Below are 19,217 nucleotides of genomic sequence, written 5' to 3' on the forward strand. Positions count from 1 at the left end.
GTCAAGACAGCCAGTGGCTGGCAAACTCTGCCTCATGTGACATAGCTAAGGAAATATCTAACTTGGAGAAAAGCACTGCTCTCTCTCTAAGAGTCTAAAAAGCCATCGGGTAAAAGGAGGATTTGCCTTCAAGGGTAGGAAACTTTTTGGAGGAAGTTTCAGGGGTGCCAGTCTCAGCAAATACTTCTTAATAATGGCATAAATGGAATGGGCTCCTTGATAAGATCACAACCACCCCAGCAAGAAACTGTTCCTTTAGAGGTTTGGAGAGATATTCTGAGGGAGAAAGATGAGAATCCTGCATTGGAAAGGAGGAACAGATGACCTTCTAAGTCAGAGATTCTGTGCGGTCCTCATCCAGGACCTCACGACCGTCCTGACCAACTCTGAACCCTCTCCAAGGTGCTACCATGACAACCTTTGTTGAACTTCCTCTATCCTATTTCATCTGCCATCCTGATCCCACCAGGAATGTGAATGAAATATGGAGGTTAAGGGAGAGGAAAGAGAGAGAGAGAGAGAGCCAGAGAGTTAAAATGAAAATAATTTAAAAAAGCGAACTGGAATGTTGTTCATTCAGTGAGAATACAATTTACTCTCTGTTGTAGATGAAAACTTATCAGTTCCACAAGGACAAAACTATGACCTAATGAGGCCCAAACAAAAAGAAAATATCTGGGAAGGAAAAGGAAACATTTTTAGCACTGGGAAGTTGAGCCTGGGCGTATGCCAACCATGTCCTGCACTGGCTTCTGGAAAGGAACTATGGAACTGGATCCCCTTACCCAGTTATGTACCGGAAACTCTCCAAATCCAAGTTCCAGATTTTCGGCGCACCTGAAGTGGTCATGCTTTACTCTTGATTTTGCAAAGATTGCTTGATTTCTACAGTGGATGTGTTTGGCAATTATTATTGAGAATGTATGCAGCACAGATGAGAATCCTGATTCTCCTTTTAGAGAGAAGTAGACAAAACAGCACTGTGCACGGGAGCATTAAAGACTACATCAGGAGTCGGTGATCTTGGCTTCATTCTCATACCTCTCATCGTTTGTGAGCATTAAACTTCTGGGTAACCCTAGACCAGTGGTTCTCAAAGTTCAGCCTGCAAAAGAATCAACCAGAAGGCTTATTAAAACAAAATTGCTGGGTCCAGCCCCGAGAGTTCCTGGTTCAGTAGGTCTGGGTTGGGGCCTGAGAGTTTACATGTCTAACAAGTTCCCAGATGATGTTGATTCTGCTGGTCCCAGAACCCCATTTGAGAACTACTACCTAAGATCAATGGCTGATCCCAGCCCTGGCTACATCTGCACTTAATTAAAAGATGGTTACCCCTTCCCCACATCCTCCATCTCCACAGATGTTAACTTCATTAGACAGGATCCATGCCTAGTGCCCTTCTGATTAAACTTCCTCAGAGGACTCAAGTAACCATTTCCCATGAAGACCACCCAGAAACCTCAGAAGGTCTTAAGTCTCTGTGTGTGTGTGTGTGTGTGTGTGTGTGTATTTTAATTCCCAGTGCTATACAAGGGACAGACATTGGCCTACCAAACCCTACAAAATTTGGGCCTTGGTTACTTTAAAAATTCCCTTCTCGGTAGCACTTCATGGCAACAAAGATGTTCTAAGTTTCTCCTGTTAATGAGATCCAGGTTTATAATTCTAGATGCAGCCTTTTCAGAGCAAGAGTCTCTATTTAGGAATATCCATTCACTAGAACTACAATATAGTAAATCCTATGTCTACTGATAAAAGGAAAAGGAAAAAATACAAGAATTGAATAAGAATTAGCTTAAAAATTCAATGCTTATACAACATGTATGCAACATAAGATATTTAAAATTATTAATCATTGAATCTGAAGCAGTTCAAATGGCTACACTGGATAACTGTAAAAAATAAAATCCTGGTTATGTGTTTTAAATTATAATTATAATGTGCTCATTTTTATTAAAACCAAATTCAGAAGACAGATTATTATGGATATTTTATCAATTCTTCCAATTAAAATGTACCAATTTAATAACCAAAACAGGAAATAAACTCTTTGTAAAATAAATATCCCTTTTTTTCTGAAGAGGAGTATAGCTTGATATTTAGGTGATTAAGTAAGAAGAGTAGGCTAAATGTCTGTAGTAACCAAATATTTGCACATCTGTACATACACACAGGTATGATTTGGCAAGCACTAATTCTTTCATCCAATTCTTTTATCTAGCCCGAATTTACTAAAGATACTCAGAGGAAGGAAAATGATCAAAATCTATTTCTGGCTTAGATGAGGTACCACAATTGACAGTGCAAAAACTGTACATTGCATACTTAACTAATACATTTCCAATATGTGTCAAAGCATTTCAAGAAAAACATAAGATGAAAACACAAGGTTACTGTTAAGTACCTTTAGGAATTCAGCTGGGACGTACGATCCACAGTTTCCACAATATGCTATTTTTTAACACAGTATCTTACTCAGAGTAAATACTTAATCAATTGTTTGTTGAGTTCACTTCCAGATTGTGATCACTGTTGAGTCAGTCAAGAATTTCTACACTAAAAATTGTGGTATTGTCTAGAAAAACAAACGTTGAGATGACTGTTCTTTCTTCCACTTACAATAACCTTGTGTTCATATGTCTTCTTCTTGCACAGTTTCCCTCAGAAGTTTTTTTCTGAGGAGGTGTCAATCTTCTAGTCCCTCTTTCAGAAACTACAATATCTACTGATGAGGCCTATGGGGACATCAGCTGAACCTTCCATTGATAGGGTCTGTTTCCCAAAGATTAAAACAGAGTTTTTTGCCAGTAAGCATATGGAGAGAGAATAACATTTGCAGGCTGTGGTGTGGGTTTTTCCTCTTTGGCATCACAGAAGGACATCAACTTCATTTTGTAATTCACCAGCATAAGCAGGAAAGGACTGAGAGCAGAGAAGCCTGAAGAGAGGGCTGTGAGAACAGCTGGAAAAAGGGCACAGGCTGCCAAGTCTTTCAAGAAATAGACTAAGACAAAGTGAGAAATCCAAAGTGGAGTGATCAGCCACATTAATAAAATACTAAACTTGGCCCCTCTTAGGATTTCAATTGCTGAATCACCATCTCCAATCCAGATGTCACCATATGTCATCTTCTTTCTTTCCGAAAGCAGAAAAGACATCCAGAAACAGACAAAGACTAAGATGGCTAAAGGAAGACTATCAATTAGAACCAGAAATACTTTCCCATAGTAAAACTCTACTTGCTTGTTTCCAAAGTCAGTTAGGCAATCCACGTTAGGAATCCTGTTAGGAGACAAGGGGTCTGTATCATTTCCTGCATTCAGGTATTCTGATTTTCTAGTATAAGGTAAAACTGGGAGGTACACTGCCACGCCAGCCATCCAAAGTGCAGAAACCACCTTCAAGGAATGCTTCTGATGGTCCGGGTTTGGAGGCTCACTCAAGTGCTGGACAGTCTGGTAAAGCTTCTGGTGGTAGAGCAATGCAAAGTGTAACATCTATGGCCAGGAAGTCGTCAGGGCTGCCATGAAGTGTAGAACTTTGCAGCCAGCTGAATCCGACATGAAACCAGAAGAATAAACTATTTTTATGACATTCACCACCAAGTTTTTAATGAGGTGGACAAATATAAGACTGAAAATCAGAAGAAAGGATGTCTCTAAACGCCCAGTCATACATTTCCTTGTAGAATAAAATAAACACACATTTCCAACAAAGCTCACAAGGATTAGAAGAGTGCAAGCAATGATCTCAAGCACATCTGCCGAGGGCTTCATGGTAAACGGCAAATCAGTGAGCTCAGACGTCTTCTTCTTCAGTTTGAGTCACTAGGCACTTGAAAAACTTTTAAGAAGTCTTTAGTGAGAAGACCTGGGTTTTTCTAATTCACTACGTTGACACAACCCTCACCCTAAGAGTTCGGAGATGGTCTGTAACAGAATTCTGCTTGCTCAGGCTCTGAGCTGCTGGAAACAAAACAGCTTCTCAAGAGGATTCTGTTTTATCATCTCTGGGGATGTAACTATAACGAGAAAGTGCTAGGTATCATCACTTCATTAAAAGTTCTCAGAAATGTATTTATAGCACTGTAATGAGGGAGAGAACAAAATTCAATTTTTGTGACAGCAAAAGAAAGGTAGCCAGAGGCTGAAATGACCCTCTCCACTCAAAAAAAATATTAAAGAAGTGAGGGTGTCTGAATAACAATGAAGATGTCCAAATAACAAAATTACATATATTGTTATTATAAAATATTTTATTATATATGACATTATTTAATGTCAAAATTATATATTTTGACATTAATAACATGATAGAGATTTATGAAGTATAGCAGTTTTCTAATTCCTCTACCATTTTTGCAAAGCAGATATACTATGACCTGTTCTGATGACCTCTTGGGGTTGTTAGGATTACAGAAGAGATGATAGAAAATACTGTGCTGCCACAGGGAAGGGAATAAAGAAGACAGGGAGGGAGAGAGGGAGGAAGGAAAGAAGGAAGGAAGGAAGCAAGGGAGGGAAAAGGGAAGGGAGGAAGGAAGACATTTTTATAAACATGGGCATTACGTCCAAGATCAAATCTTTAAACTACTGGTTAAAGAAACAGTCTGATAATTTGGAAGTCATTAGGGAGACCCCACCCAACCGCCAAGTGAGCACAAGAGGCTAGGAAAAGATTTCTGTCCTAAGTATGACTGCAGAGTACAGAGTAAGGACAGAAAAACGTCATTGAAACACGCTGCTCAAGTAATCGCTTTCTGGATGAATTCTGTTTGCCCATACTGAAGACAAACACTTTTCCCTCTACTCTATTTGCTTGTAAGTTTCTCTGTCAATCATCGTATCCTGTACTCTCACAACACAGGCTTCACTCTGACCCAGTGGTGTTCTGGAGCCAGCTTGCCCTGACTTGAGCAACTGGGCACATCTCTTCCCAACTCTGTGCTCAGTGACTGCACGTTGGAAGCTTCAAATTGGGTATGCTGAGAGTATTTACACCATGGAAATTAGCAAACGCTGCACCTCAGGGCTTTTGGTGGGGGAAGAGTTGTTCTAATTGGACAATACTGGCCTGACCAAAAAGTACAGATTAGAGTGATAAGAAATTAGCTGGTATTTTACCTACATAAGGATGAGATCAGTATTAGGTACCCACCAACCCTTTTAATAAGGGTATGTGTAAGAGGTTTATAGCAGTGTTAACAAGTAGGATAGCTGGACCTTGCAATTCCACTGAGGGGAGGTGGAGTTTGGGGGCTGACACTTCCTATTAAACCCCTTAACCCCAGTTGCCTCTTAAGACAGGTAGCCAACTCAGAGTCCCCCCACCACATTTTTCTTCCCTAAGAAACATCCATAACCTCAGTGTCAACTGCAGTCAGTCAAACAGGCACCCTTGAGTTTATACTAATAACAGTAATAATAATATAGTAACAACACAATAATAATGCTCATACTGGTTACCGTTTAACACCAGTTTGAACCAGACATTGTGTTGGTGTTTTGCTTTAATAAATGTAACCTCATTTAATCCTTAATATCATTTTTATGTCACTGATGAGAAAATAAGACCAGAGACAAAAGTAAATTGCTCAAAGCTGCTAAGTAATGGAGACAGGAATCAAAGCCAGGTATGAGTGATTCTGAAACTACTGCCTCTTCACGCTGCGGAGATTGTGGATTTTCTGTTGACTGTTCTCGATCTTTCCCTAATCATTTACAATTGGTACACCCAATTGTATAGGCTATAGAGCCTATAATACGCTCCTCTTGAGAAGAGTTTTCTCGGGCTTATAATACACAAGTCATGCAGATTTTTGGATAGCAATTAGTCTTCTCCATTCTCCTTCAATAATAATAATACCCATTATGGGTATTTACACTTCTGCATCTCAGAAAGATCTTTAAACATTCTGTACACCAGTTCAAGATGCCTTACTTGAAACAGAAAAGGGCTGTTCCCAGCAGTAGTGAGACCCCCATTCCTGACTATGTTTAAGCAGAGGCACAATGCCTGGAGTGAGTTTGTAGATCAGTGAAACACAACCCTAAATAACAGACAACATACAGCCCGCCTTAATGTGAGATTTAATTTGGGGTAATGAATTAAGAAATGATGTGATGCTATCTCTTAAACACGCCCTAACAGTAACAATTTGTGGCAAATACTACTGACTTAGAGCTGACGGCTAAGGGTAAAAACCGTTTTTTAAACTTCCCTCTCTAAAGGCTTACATAAACGTTTGTTTTTCAAAGGATTAGCAAACATGTCATATGTTCCTTTGCATTAGAGCAAAAGTGTGAAACATAAATGTCATTGTTTCCCTTCAGGGTTATTTATATACTAGAAAAATAGCACACATTAAAATATAAGGGGAGTAAAATTAATTTTTCTGAATGTTGGCTTGACTGATGGATAGTACTTTTGTTAACTAAGGCACAGTATGGCTAAAGAGGAACCTTCGTAAGACTGCCTCAACTGGTTGTCTACTGAGAACCTATCTGGTGCTCAGCACAGCGCTGGACTCCAAGGATAATGCACAGGAGTGGAAGCCACTGTCCCTGCTTTCAAGAGGCATGTGGTCTAGTTGTAAGAACACAGTGATGCATAATACATGTTATATGTATTATATTATGTAACATGTATGTATACATACACGTACATATCATTTCTTATAAGATATATTTAAATAAATTATTTACTAACAATCAATAAATCAGGAAGAATACAATGTAATGTAATAAACTGTGTGGTCACGAGCACAAGAATAAAACACTCAGAGAAGAGAGGGGTCCATGTGGGCAGAACTATTTTTAATCTCCAGCTCGCAGGAAAGGAAACTGAAGCTTGGAGAAGCTAAGCCACTTGCCCTAAGCAGGAAGCAGGAAGAGGTGGCGGTGAACTCCAGACCTCTTGCTTTCCACAGGTCTTTTTGAAAGGGAAAGGGAAGGGGAAAAGTGAAGCTGCCTGACTGGTGAAGCAGAGGTGCTAAGAAACCTGGAGGCCGACTCCAAGCCTCCCCAAGAAGGGCAGTGCTGAGCTCCCGACGGCGGCAGAAAGCTCATTTCTGAGAGGCACAAACACGGCCCAGGGCAGGGGGACCCAGGAAGCCCTCCTGCGTCCTCCTCCTCCTCCAAGGACTGCATCCTCCCCCAAGGAAGGTAACTGTCACGTGTACACTTCGAGAAGGAAAGGAAAAAATTCTTCCTTTGGAAACTCAACTTTGGTTCTGCCAATCCAGCTTCACTGGGGTCATTTGAGAACTGAGGCGTTCAAAGGTTCTCTACGGCTCCCATTTACTTTGGCATAAGATTTAACAGAAAAAGAACTAAGGGAGAATTTATATGGCCCAGGCTGTTTTCCAAATCGCAAACAGCTAAAGTTATTTAGAATTTACTTTAACTCGCAATCACAAGTAAAGTGGTACAGATGTAAATGCTTTCCGTGTGGCTTAAGGCAATCTAGTTTCCCTCAAATGCACGTGTGCAGTTCTAATAGTAAAGATTTGGATTCGAAATCTCAAAGTACTTCGGGTTCCTCTTGATTAGAGGCTGCTGTTACTTTATGCAACGTTGGGTCGGAGGAGAAGAAATAAAACACACTGCTTTCCTTTGGGCGTTAAGTTCTCACAGTAGCGCTAAGATAAACAAATCTTGCAGGCTGAGGGAAGGGCATTTACTCCTTTAAATTGAGTATGTAATATAAATAAATGTCTTTTAAGAAGAGATGCTTGAAACTTGATTCTAAGTCTGAATCTACACGAGGGCACTCGTTTATTTTAATGATCAGTATAGCGCGTATCGGGGAGGGCACGCCTTCTGGAGAGCAGCGCTGCTCTAACCAAGCAGGATAATTCACTAAGTCACAGAAAGATGCTGCTTGAAATTGTCCGATTTGTTCACCGGCCAGGAACAAACTGATATTTGCATTTTTATGTACAACAAAACGGAGGGAATCACCAAATCTTTTCTATTGTAATCAATGGCTGCCTGAAGGTTTTTTTCAATTCTCTCTTAAGGCAGTGATTTTGTGACTGGCCTGGGTAGCACTGAAAACCCCCTGGCTCCAAATTAGAAGTGAATAGAGAGGAACTTCAGGCTGGCTGGGGCCAGAGCAATTAAACGGTAATTGCCTTTTAGATATACTAATGTTGCTAATTATATTAGTGTGCTGAGTGCTGGGAAATGTGGATAAGAGCTCCAGGCCACTCTGGTGGGGAAAGGGAGCTAAGATTGATTAAGCCTGGCACCGAGCTGGACCCTTCACATACGTTCTCTCCTGAAATCCTCACAGTAAGCTATGAGGAATTATTAGCTTCAATAAAGCTGAGTAACTTGCCCACTGGTTCCAGTCGTACGTGACTGAATCAGGAGGCCCACCAGGGTTATGTGGCTCCGAAGAGCAGTGGGTTGGCAGGGCCTTGAGCAAGAATGGGGAGAAATACTGGATTCAAAACTGGAAAAAATGTGGTAGCAGAGAAAGCCGAGAGAATCTGAGAACGAGGCCGTGAAGAAAAAGTCTGCAAGTATGAGGGCCCTGGTGGTGTCTTTCCTTGCTGTATGTGGAAAGGAAGGGCCCAGGATGGGGTAGCTTTGTGGGCAGAATTTGGGGAAGCCTCTCCATTAGAATACAGGAGGGCAGAAGGGGAAGACCTGCCGCTGGAAGAAGAAGAGTGGCCCCCGGATGTCTGAGGCTGGAAGGCCGGGGAACCAGGAAGTAAAGTAGAGGGCAGTACCTATACATGACACTCTCTAGGCCAATCTATGAGAATGACAAAGTCTGTCCCTAGGAACCTGAAGCCAGAAGACCTGGGTTAAATCATGTATGGATTGTGAAAGGTTTGTTAGGTCATATCTGCTCTGAGCCTCAGATTCCTAATAAGGGGTTTCCCAGAGACAATGAAATATATATAGCCATGTGTGTACGTGTGTGTGTGTATAAACCAGCACACACATATGTACACAAATATATGTTTGTATGCATGTATGTTTATGTTTATACACTCACAGTGAGGTGTATGTAAGGTGCGTGTAACAAGGTGATCACGGGTCAAATGAAATCGTGAACCCAGTCGGAAGGCTGCAAAGTGTTATATAACTGCTAGTTTTCTGTGACTAGTTCCTAAAATCCTAAGACAGTCATAGAGGTGTTTTCTGCTTGTAACTGGAAGGTGCTACGTGGCTCTTTGCCAAAGGCTGGAATTCTAAACGCACTGTCTTTGCAGCATAAGCTCAGTTCCTTGGCAGGAAGTTGTGGAAAATTCCCCCCGCCTTCTCCAGGCGTGACTCCAGCCCTGAGCCCCTTGGTCTCCATCTCTACTCTATCCTCTAAAGATTAAACCCATCTCTGGCTTCCTGCAGCTGACCACACACATCCTCAAGTCCCACCAGCCCTACAAATAAAACCCATCCCAGTTTTGGATTCCATCCCATCTTTTCTCTCCTTCTACCCAAACATCTCAAGAGGGACATCTACATACATTCACTGTTGCCACTTTCATGTCTCTTTTTACTTCTTAACCCACCATAATTTTCTACTTCTTTATCCTTTGAAAATTATTTAGAACAAGATCAGCTCCTACCACTAAATCCAGTAACACCTGGACCTGTCTGACATTCTTTCTCTTTTTCCTTTAAAAGTCTAATTTTTTCCTCCCTATAGGTCAAAGGTCTTGGTCCACTGCTCTTCCCACTCAACCACTGACCCCCATATGTACAGGTATCCACCTGCTCCTTGATATCACTACCTGGATGCCCGGAGGCTCCCCAACTCGAACTTGACCTTACATGGCAACACCATCGTCCTCCATTCAGCTGAGGTTAGAGACTTGGGTATTATTCCTGAGCCTTCCCTCGCCCTCATCCCCTCTCCCTCGCCTGCACATTCAAACATCGCATCAATTAAAATTTTATCCTTTCCATCCTTCTTACCATTTTTTAACTTACAGCTTCCCATTGTTTCTTGCTTGAATGAATTTGAGGACAAAACTAAAGGCAGGGAAACTGGTACATTTTGGCTTCTTCAAAATCATTCTCTGAGTCTATACAACTTGTAATACAAAAATGGCCTTGACACTTTCCTACTGAAAACGCTTTGGTGTCTTCCCACAGCCCACAGGGCAGAGAGCCAGTTCCTCCACCAGGCACATGAAGGCCCTCACGGGTGGTGCCTGCCTACTGTTCAGCTCCTCCCGATGTCTGACTCACACCGGAAACTGACATGACACTGGCATCCTGTGCACACTCCATGCTGTTGCTTGTCCCGGGTTTCAGCTTAGGCTGGTGTCTCTGTGTACACCCTTTTCCTCTCATGACCACCATCCCAAACCCTCCAAACCCCTACCTTTGGCTATTCATTTACCAATCAGTGGTGCAATCACTTGCCTATTTACTTTAGATCCACTCTCTCAGGTAACTGGACTTCCTAAGCACCGTTGCCAGCTGACTGGCTTCCTGGTAGGTCCTGCTAAGGGCAGATTCGGGCAGAAGATTAGAGGGCAGCACTCTCTCTCTCTCCCCCTTTCTCTTTCTCACACACACACACCCTTGCTCTGCTACAGGCGGTGTCTCCTGCATATCATCAGCTCCCACAAGGCAGCACCACTAGCAGCATTCTTATTATTCTCAATTGTGCTAGAAGGCCCTAATTTGTGGGTGGTAATGGACCTCTTTCCTTTATCCTCTCAGCCCTTGGGGTGGTAGTGGCATTCCTGCTTTTGCTAATCTCAGGATTGCCTTATCGTGCTTACTCTGGTGTCTCAACTCTTCCAGCACCAGAGTAACTAGTGCCCTATTTTAATTTCCCTCTGTTTGAAGTACCTACAGTGGTTTCTGTTTATTCTGACTTATCCCTGACTAGTTCACTTTGTTTACTCTTTAAGCTTATTCTTTAAAGACTCAACTGAGGGGTTACTTAGGAAGTAACTCCTAAGGAAGCATTCAAACCTACACCTGACTTCGAGTTTAGATTATTTCCCGCCCCTTCCTTCTCTGCAAAGTTCCTGAGCAAATTACATTCAGTGTATACAGCATAACTTAATATTATTATCTGCTCACACATCTGCCTCTCCCATGATAAGATCCTTTGTGTTGTTCACCATAATCCACAGTGCTCAGCAGAGTTTGGCATATGGAAGGCACTCAAAAATTTGCTGAATGAATGAAAAAGCTCACTGAATGAAGCAAGAGAACCAAACAAACATTTTTTATAAGAAGTTAACTTCAGCTTAGCCACAAAAGGTATCCAAAATTTTCCACACCAGTACTGTAGAAAAGTCTTACCACAGAACAAATCATACTTTTATATTTTAAAATAAATATAGGACATACTGCATTTGGGGGAATGACATGTATCATAAAGTCAAAGTCATAACTCCAAAAAATTTAGGGTTCATAGTTCCAAAGAGTTCAGACAGGGAATTGGGGAAAGTAAGAAAAAGACGGACATCTGACAACATGAACACTCCAAACAAGACTGACCAAGGGTCAGGGAGGGCAACAAAGCAGGCAGGAACCCAAGGGGAAAAATCCCCACCACCAATACAAATGACAGGTTCTTCTGAGATTGATTTTATGTTCAAACTGATTTCATGTTCAAACTCTAGCCTTACCCGAATGTCTTATATGCACCTATTTTTACTACTATTCTCCTCTGTGTTTCCTTTCACTAGAGAGAGCCATTGAAGGCTACTATTTAAAAAATTATTGAATAGAAGGGAACTTCCTCAACTAAATAGAGAATATTTACAAAACCTTATAGCTAGTACCATAATTAAGGGTGAGAAACTCAAAGCCTTCCCACTAAGATCAAGAACAAAGAAAGGATGTCCCCTCTCACTGCTCATTTTCAACATTGTACCGGAAGTCCTAGATAATGCAATTAGACAAAAGGAAATAAAAGGTTACACAAATTGAGAAAGAAGAAATAAAACTCTCTTTGTTTGTAGAGGACATGATTGTCTATTTAGAAAATCTGAAAAATTGACAAAAATCTCCTGGAACTAGTAAGTGATTACAGCAAGGTTGCCAGGATACAACGTTAATATACAAAAATCAATTGCTTTCCTATATACCAGCAATTAACAAGTGGAGTTTGATACTAAAAGTACATGATTTACATTAATACTCCAAAAAATGAAATGCTTAGATATAAACCTAACAAAATATGTACAATATCTATGTGAGGAAAATTACAAAACTCTGATGAATTAAATTGAGGAAGAACTAGATAAATGGAGAGCAATTTCATTTTCATGGCTAGGAAGACTCAATATTGCCAAGATAGCAGTTCTTCCCAACTTGATCTATAGATTCAATGCGGTCCCAAAGTCCCAACAAGTTATTTCATGGATACTAACAAACTGATTCTAAAATTTATATGGAAAGGCAAAAGACCCAGAATAGCCAATACAATATTGAAAAGAACAGCAAAGTTGGAGGACTACCTAATACGTACTATAAAGCTATAGTAATAAGACAGAGGAGTATTGGTGAAAAAATAAACAGATCAATGGAACAGAATAGGGAGCCCAGAAGCAGGCTCATCTAAATATACTCATCTGATATTTGACAAAGGAGCAAAGGCAATACAATGGAGCAAACACAGTCTTTTCAACAGATGGTGCCGGAACAGCCACATGCAAAAAAAAGCAATCTTGATATAGACCGTACACCCTTCATAAAAATTAATGCAAAATTGATCATAGATCTAAATGTAAAATGCAAAACTATAAAACCCCTAGATGATAGCATAGGGGAAACCTAGATGACCTTGAGTATGGTGATGACCTTTTAGCTAACACCAAAGGCACAATGGTGAAAGAAATAATTGATAAACTGGACTTCATTAAAATCAAAAATTTCTCCTCTGTGAAAGACAATGTCAAAAGAATGAGAAGACAAGCCACAGACTGTGAGAAAATAGTTGTGAAAGACACATATGATAGAAGACTGTCATCCAAAATATACAAAGAACTCTTAAAACTCAACAATAAAAAAGTGAGCAACCGATTAAAAAAATGAACCAAAGATCTTAACAGACACCTCACCAAATAAGAAATACAAATGGCAAATAAGCATATGAAAAGATGCGCCATATCATATGTTATCAGAGAAACTGATAGAAACTGATATTAAAATGATAAGATACCACCACACATCTATTAGAATGACCAAAATCCAGAACACTGACAACACCAAATGCTGACAAAAATGTGGAACAGAAGGAACTTTCATTCACTGCCACTGGGAATGTAAAATGGTACAGCCATATTGGAAGACAGTTTGGCAGTTTCTTACAGAAGTAAACATACACTTAGCATGCAATCCAGAAATTGTGCTCCTTGGTATTTACCAAAAGGAGCTGAAAACTTACGCCCACATGAAAATCTGCACACACATGTTTACAGCAGCTTTATTCATAACTGCCCAAACTTGGACGCAATGAAGATGACCTTCAGTAGGTGAATGGATAAATAAGCTGGAGTGCATCCAGATAATGGAGTATAATTCAGCGCTAAAAAGAAATGAGCTATAAAACCATCAAAAGATATGAGAACCTTAAAGTCATATTACTAAATGAAAGAAGTCAATCTGAAAAGGCTACATACTGTAGTGATTCCAACTACGTGACATTCTGGGAAAGGCAAAACTAGAGAAAGAGTAAAATGGGATCAGTGGTTGCCAGGGGTTTGGAGGAGGAGGGAGAGGGATGAATAGGCATAACACAGATGATTTATAGGGCAGTGAAAATACTCTGTACAATACTATAATGTTGGATATGTGTCATTATACATTTGTCCAAAACCATAAACTATACAACACCAAGAGTGAACCCTAAAGTAAACTATAGGCTTTGAGTGAAAATGATGTGCAAATGTAGACTCATCAGCTGTAACAAATGTACCACTCTGCCGGGGGATCTTGATAATGGGGGAGGCTGTGCCCATATGGGGACAGGAGGTCTACCGGAAATCTCTGTACTTCCTCTCAATTTTGCTGTGAACCTAAAACTTCCTAATAAAATAAAGTCCTTAAAAAATACTGATTATCTAGCACGATCCTATCAGTGTGCAAATTAAGGAAATTAAATCTAGGAGGGACAAGTGACTTGCTTAAGGCTGCATAGTTTTCCAACTGCAGAGTTGAGAAGAGGACACAGGTCTCCTCAGTTGTTCTGCCTGCGACACTTTTCAAATTTGTTAAAAAATAAAAAATATAAGTAAATAATAGTACTAAAAATAAATGAAATGAAGTTAGTGAAAAAATACTTATTTTTTTTGACATGAAGGCAACTTGACCTCGGGTGGGCCACTGCCCACGCATTCATACCGAAGCACCCAGTCCAAGTGACTTCACTAGTGAGACATGCATAAACACAGGGTGCCACACTTTTTCTACAAGCAGGCAAAGGTCATGGTGGTACAAATGATACATCTGTCTTAAATACAACATTTTAAGACTATGCACCAAAAGTCCGTACACCAGAAACCAACACAACATTGTAAATCAACAATACGTCAATGAAAAAAATGAGTCTCACAACTACATCAAATAACTGAACAATAAGCAGCTGAACACGGACGCTTATTTTTTCAGAGGAATAATATGTGGTGGCTTGTTTTAAGATATTTTTCAGCTTTGAACCATTTAAAATCAACCAAGAGATGCTTTAGAAGTCCTCACCAGTTTCTAGCACTGTTCTAGGTGCTAGGGCAAATAGGGATTATGTTTTCTTTCTTCCTTTTTCCCTTTGTATTTAAGTCATGTTGGGCCCACAGTTTAAACACTCAGGTTTACTTCTAGTTCTACATTCATTTCCTCTTTTCCTGGACCTAACTGTTTCAGGTGAGGTATGGCAAAGGGAGCAAATCTCAACCATCAGGGCCCTGGTCAATCTCAGCCACCTTACACAGGGCTTCCCAGAGAAGGAACTCTGTCACTTCAGACCAAGACCCTCCTGGGAAGCAACGCCAACTTGTAGAACAAGAGTTCAGCTCCTTGAACTCTCGGCATTAAGAGCAACAAAGTCAGTGAGACAACAGAAGCCACGGTACCTGGAAACTCAATGTTTTATACATAGATTCTTTCCCTCTTGACCATATGTTTCGTCTGTGACTCAAAACCTTATCAAACTTTTCAAACTCCATCCTCCAAGGGGAAGCTAGCTGGAGCACATGTTGCTACATTATTCAATTCATTTGCATGTGTTTGTTATCATTATATCATTATTGGGCGGGATGGGCATTGCCAAGGCCTCTGAGTGGTTCATGCTCAGTTCAGCCTCAGTTTGCCCTCTGTTTCATTTGTCAAACTCCAGTTGAGTTCTTGGCTTGTTCCACTCTTGTTATCTAGTGAAATGTAGACATTCTCCAGTTTCCTCCTCCTCCATTTAATCTGATCCTGCGTTTGCTAACCAGTACACATTCCTATGAGTGCTCTGACTTCAAACATTCCATTTCTACTGATAAGCCTTACAATTTCTCTGTTCTAATCCACTATAGTTCTCTTCAAGTCAATACTGTAGTTTTCCTGCACATCTTTGAGCTTAGCAGAGGACAAACTTGGCTCTCCACCATTATTCTTTCCATTTGCTCCATTCCTGGGTTCAAAAAACACCCAGATTCCTGAATTTCCAACACACCCCCGGTGGTGATTTATACTGGTGATCTTTGTACCTCAGTGGGCAACGACATTTGTATTCATCTCACACTCCTGACAGATCTCTATTATCCAATGATCACAGGCATTTAAGTGATAGAGACTCAGAATCTTCATCTGTAAAATAGGAACATTTGACCTCTGAGTGTTGTTTAAAAATTTTTTTTATTGAAGTATAGTTGATTTAGAATGTTAATTTCAGGTGTACAGCAAAGTGATTCAGTTCTATATACCTATATCTGAATATATATATTCTTTTTCAGATTCTTTTCCATTATAGGTTATTACAAAATTTTGAATATAGTTCCCTGCACTGTATAGTAGGTCCTTGTTGTTTATCTATTTTATATATAGTAGTGTGTACATGTTAATCCCAAACTCCTAATTTATCCCTCCCCCTTTCCCGCTTTGGTAACCGTAAATTTGTTTAGTAACTCGAAATCTGTGAGTCTATTTCTGGTTTATAAGTTCCTTTCTATCTTTTTTTTTAATATTCCACATATAAGTGATATCACATGATATTTTTCTTTCTGTGCCTGACTTACTTCACTTAGTATGGTATTCTCTAGGTCCATCCATGTTGCTGCAAATGGCATTATTTCATTCCTTTTATGGCTGAGAAATATTCCATTGTATATATGAATATATACCACATCTTCTTTATCCATTCATCTATTCATGGACATTTAGGTTGCTTACATGTATTGGCTATTGTAATCAGTGCTGCTATGAACACTGGGGTGCATGTATCTTTTCACATTAGAGTTTTCTCCAGATACATGCCCAGGAGTGGGATTGCTGGATCATAAGGTAACCCTGAGGGTTTTATGTAGATTAAATGAGTTCATGTAGGCAAAGTCCTTACAATAGCGCTCAATAGATGTTAGTTGTTACTGCTTTTATTATTATTTTCACTACAAATCTACTACAATATCCCCAATGATAATCAAAAATTACTCAATGTACCAAGGTCAGTGACAATTAGGAAATCAGGATTCTGCAGCTGGAATTTAAAACATTCACACGTTTTCTTCCATTTTTAGTTGTTCCCAAACTGCATCCATAGGCCAGTAGTAGAAAATTACAAGGGTCACTCTTTCAAAATCATTACTGGCCAGTGTTATGGATGGTTAAAAGTTGATTGTGCTGACACAGGTCTGAGGAAGCATGAAAGATCTTCCCCCCCCCTTTTCTGTGTCCGGTCTGTCATTAGAAACTGATTATGTGGAAGCAGAAGATCAAATGATACTGATGGAAAAGCCGATGTGGAAAACCCAGGGGACAGCATGAGCAAACATGCTGGAAAAGATCATGCTGAGGACCTTAAGGTCAGTGATACAGCTCTTCATCAAGGGATGAAAATAATTCTATTCAGGGAGGCCTGGTTATCCAACTTCCCACAGTTTCAAGGTTGCGTAGGGATAGAAAAGTCATCATAATATGAAAATTTTCATGAATTGGCTGTTTTAGCCCCTCTGCCGCCAACATCCCACCCTGCTTACAAGTAGCATCTCTCTGTATCCATTAAATCTACATCTGTGGAAATCAGTCCCACAATGACTGTGAGATGTTTCAAACCTTCCTTCAATGCAACACAAATACAATGCAAGTGGATTGGAAGCAAAATTGCAAAGCTTGCAAAAGATGCAGGATCCATGAAGTCAGAAATAGTGATGTTGATTAACTGCTTAAAATACACATCAGGTCACTGCAAAAAGTTGGAGCAGTTAGTAGTTTCAGAAATATATCAACAAGGATGATGGTGCAACAGATGTTTCACAAGAGAATGACTTGACTATTAAAAGAAAAAGACAAGGCTTTAGATAACTTGATGAAGCACAAGGACATTTGGGATTTTTTTGCAAAAATGACCATCATTATGTACTGCAAAGACGAATACAAAATAAAGGATGTCGTGTAATATGAATGTATAATTTTGTTGAAAGAATTAACGGCCAATTCATTCTAAAGATCTAACCTAAATCTCATTAAATATAGGCATAGATGCACTTATTTTCATAATTTCAATTTAACTTTTCAAGACAAATTCCAATGACATGAATTTTGTTTGTGTGTTTTACTGTTTACTATGAAAACATGTTCTAGTGTTTACTGACTTGAATTTTTAAGTGGGCTTTTATTCCTCTCCTGATTACTCTCAGATAATGAGGACCTCTGGTACACATAATCATACTTTTTTTCATGGAGAATACTTGGGAGACATTACAAAATAAAACTTAAGTGCTAAGTGAAAGCTATCCAAAAAATTTCTCTTCTCCAAGTAGAGTTCCAGCTAATGAATTTCATGAAGCTAAAGAGACAGTACTGCTCTTTGAGCAGCTATCACATGCCTAACTTCTAAAACTTACAACCACCCTGCAAAGTTGTTATAACCATCCCCATTTTAGAGACAGGAAAACTGAGACACGGGATAAGTACCAGTCATTAATTCACAGAGCAGGTCATTGGTGGAGAAAGGATTGCAATCCACAGTGAATAAGATTCCTAATGTCCTGAGGAGACAGTATACAGGGGGCTGGATGCTGGAGTTGGTGGGAACCAGTAGTTTCCAGTTCAGTCGCTAATACAACCCTATTCATTACCAGTCTTCACAAGAAGGAAACTGCGATGTAGTTGCTGGGGATGGCTGTACATCCAGCCTGTCAGGAAGACAGAAGATCCAGAGTTCCAAAGCGGCTCCAGGAATTCTGTTCAACTGGTGCTGCTTTAGAGAGCTGAAGCGCTTCCAGGCATTCTTGCGTATTTGCTTGTTGTGGGATACTCTTTTGAGGGGAAAAGCTGGCTATGTTACTAAATATTTAGGTCTCAAGGAGCCAAAAGCAATTCTGACATCAAAATGTTAAAATCCAAAAAGAACTGTGGGAAAGTGGTTACAGGTGCTCCCTGGAACAATGTTTTCCCACTTCTGCGTGAAACAGCCTGGCCACAAGTACAAATAATCAACCTTGACTGCATAAAAGGTCCTTAAAATCCAGTAGGTTTTCCAAGATGTAGCATGTTCCATACACAGGAATCCTTGCAGTATAGATCCTCCCCTTGAGAAGCTGAAGGCATTATTATTTGTGGCTACAAATAACAGAAACAAATAATAGCAACGCATGCTAGAAACCTAGATCTTTATCTCTAAAACTACAGATTCACGGGCTGCTGAGCCCTTGGCTTTTAAAGACATATTATGCTCTACTTTTTCCAATAAAAATTAGTATGACTTTCCACTAATAGCTATTATAGCTAATCTGCAAAGTGTATTTGTTTTGTTCAAGATTTAAACATCCCATGTTGTTACTCATGGTAACAGAACATTCAACATGAAAGCTATTCCAAAATTTAAATGTTCTGACATTATTTTGATAGTTCAAATCTAATGAGTTCCTAGAATCTAGACTTCAGAACATAATTTAGTAAATTATTCTGGGCTTAAATGATATATTTCTCTGGCTTAAAACCAAACAAAAGTGACAAATCACTGTTTTTAAAACCATTCTTATTTGAAAATAATTTTCATATCAACTACACGGAATGATTTCCTATCTAGAC

General features: G+C 39.8%; 2 protein-coding genes and 1 pseudogene across 9 annotated transcripts in view; all 3 read right to left on the reverse strand.

Annotated features, from left to right (window-relative positions):
- Positions 1-19,217, reverse strand: part of SNCAIP (synuclein alpha interacting protein) — a 146,035-nt gene that overhangs the window by 79,726 nt on the left and 47,092 nt on the right. The window contains exon 2 of one of the 7 annotated variants that reach the window (XM_082457848.1): positions 786-1,105. The exons of the other annotated variants lie outside the window; for them this stretch is intronic. The gene's annotated coding sequence lies outside the window, so the exon portion shown is untranslated. The remainder of the gene's footprint in view (positions 1-785; positions 1,106-19,217) is intronic. 7 annotated transcript variants of the gene reach the window in all.
- LOC309658843 lies at positions 2,406-9,972 on the reverse strand (annotated as a pseudogene). Its single transcript has one exon. The product of its transcript is annotated as an uncharacterized misc_RNA (transcript).
- The window catches only part of ZNF474 (zinc finger protein 474), a 217,692-nt gene continuing 208,585 nt past the window's right edge, over positions 10,111-19,217 (reverse strand). The window contains exon 3 of the mRNA XM_082457876.1: positions 10,111-18,746. Coding sequence (XP_082314002.1) covers positions 18,520-18,746 — 227 coding nt within the window. The 3' untranslated portion in view covers positions 10,111-18,519. The remainder of the gene's footprint in view (positions 18,747-19,217) is intronic.

Source organism: Balaenoptera physalus, assembly GCF_965194825.1.
Source record: "Balaenoptera physalus genome assembly, chromosome: 3".
In the NCBI taxonomy this organism is placed as follows: Eukaryota; Metazoa; Chordata; class Mammalia; order Artiodactyla; family Balaenopteridae; genus Balaenoptera; species Balaenoptera physalus.